At 53.0% G+C, this 1,229-nt stretch overlaps 1 protein-coding gene across 1 annotated transcript; it reads right to left on the reverse strand.

Moving 5' to 3' along the window:
- Positions 1 to 7: 7 nt before the first annotated feature.
- LOC101638181 (hydroxycarboxylic acid receptor 2-like) lies at positions 8 to 760 on the reverse strand (the record flags this gene model as incomplete). Its single annotated transcript, XM_004709722.1, has 1 exon — positions 8 to 760. A coding segment is annotated over exon 1 (753 nt), but the record flags the coding sequence as incomplete, so codon positions are not given.
- Between the last annotated feature and the right edge of the window lie 469 nt (positions 761 to 1,229).

Raw genomic sequence — 1,229 nt, forward strand, 5'->3', positions numbered from 1 at the left:
CAATCCTCACGGCCACGCTGGGCAGGAAGCAGATAATGAAGATGATGGCCACCACCAGGAGGACACGGATGGCTCTCTTGATCTTGGCCTGCTTGTCCATTTGCCTCTGCCGCAGGCTCCAGATGATTCTGCCTGCGCAGAACAGAATGATGCCCACGGACAAGAAGAACTCCAGCAGGAACATGGCATCGTGCCATCTGAAGGTATTGCAAATGATAAAATTGCTGCATAAATGGACATCATTTATCTTCAACAACTCTATGCTCAGGAGGTGAGAGGTCAGGCCAATGGTGACGCCCCACAGGAGGCAGGAAATGATGGCAGCCGTCAGATTGGAGATCTTGTTGAGAGCGTGGTGGGGATGGACCACCCGGAAATACCTGTCCACGGCCACCACCGTGAGGAAGATGATGCTGCCCTGGCGGTTCATGGCCAGCATGAAGAGCATCAGCCGGCAGGTGGCTTTCCCAAAATTCCATCTCAACTTGTTCATACAACTAACTGTTAAAATTGGCAGCCACATGATGAGGAGAAAGTCGGCCAAGGCCAGGTTGAACAGGAAAATCCAGCTGGGCTTCCAGGACTTGAAGTGGAAGCAGAAGATCCACAGGGCCAGGCCATTGCCCAGGAACCCGAACACGAACTCCAGCGCCAGCACCGACGGCAGCACGTTGGCAATGATTTCGTTCTGGAAGACACAGCAGTTCTTGTCCTGTGTGTGCACCAAGTATGAGTGGCTCTTGAGATCGTTCCCGTCCATGAGTGGATCAGTTGAGCTGGACGGAGCCCGTCACCAGTGACAGCCCAAGGAAGGAGCTGTGTGTCTGTGTGGTGAACGTGGGGCTGTGCACCTGCTTTATATCTTCTCAGGGTGTTGAAATAGATGAGTGATTACCAGGAAACAGTGAGATAGGCTCGGAGGCTACCCCTGTGGTGCATTGGCTGGGACTCCACCCACAACTCCCATAGCCATCTAACGCGCCCTTGTCGAGTGTTTACCATCTGTGCCGCCTCTCGAGTGTGACTTGGATGAGAAGAGAAGGCCAAGGTGCCTTCCGCCTTGCTCGGTCTCTACCCCAGGCACACAAACCCACTGCTGTCAAAGCCATTCTGAGTACAAACAACTCTACAGGGTAGAACTGCCTAAGAGGGCTTCCAAAGCTGTCTTCTTTACTGAAGTAGAATGCCACCGGTAGGCTTGAACCATTGATTTTGTGGTTAGCAGCTCA

The sequence above is a fragment of the Echinops telfairi genome, unplaced genomic scaffold, assembly GCF_000313985.2.
Source record: "Echinops telfairi isolate 266 unplaced genomic scaffold, ASM31398v2 ScPeMD7_7412;HRSCAF=8450, whole genome shotgun sequence".
NCBI classification, from domain to species: domain Eukaryota; kingdom Metazoa; phylum Chordata; class Mammalia; order Afrosoricida; family Tenrecidae; genus Echinops; species Echinops telfairi.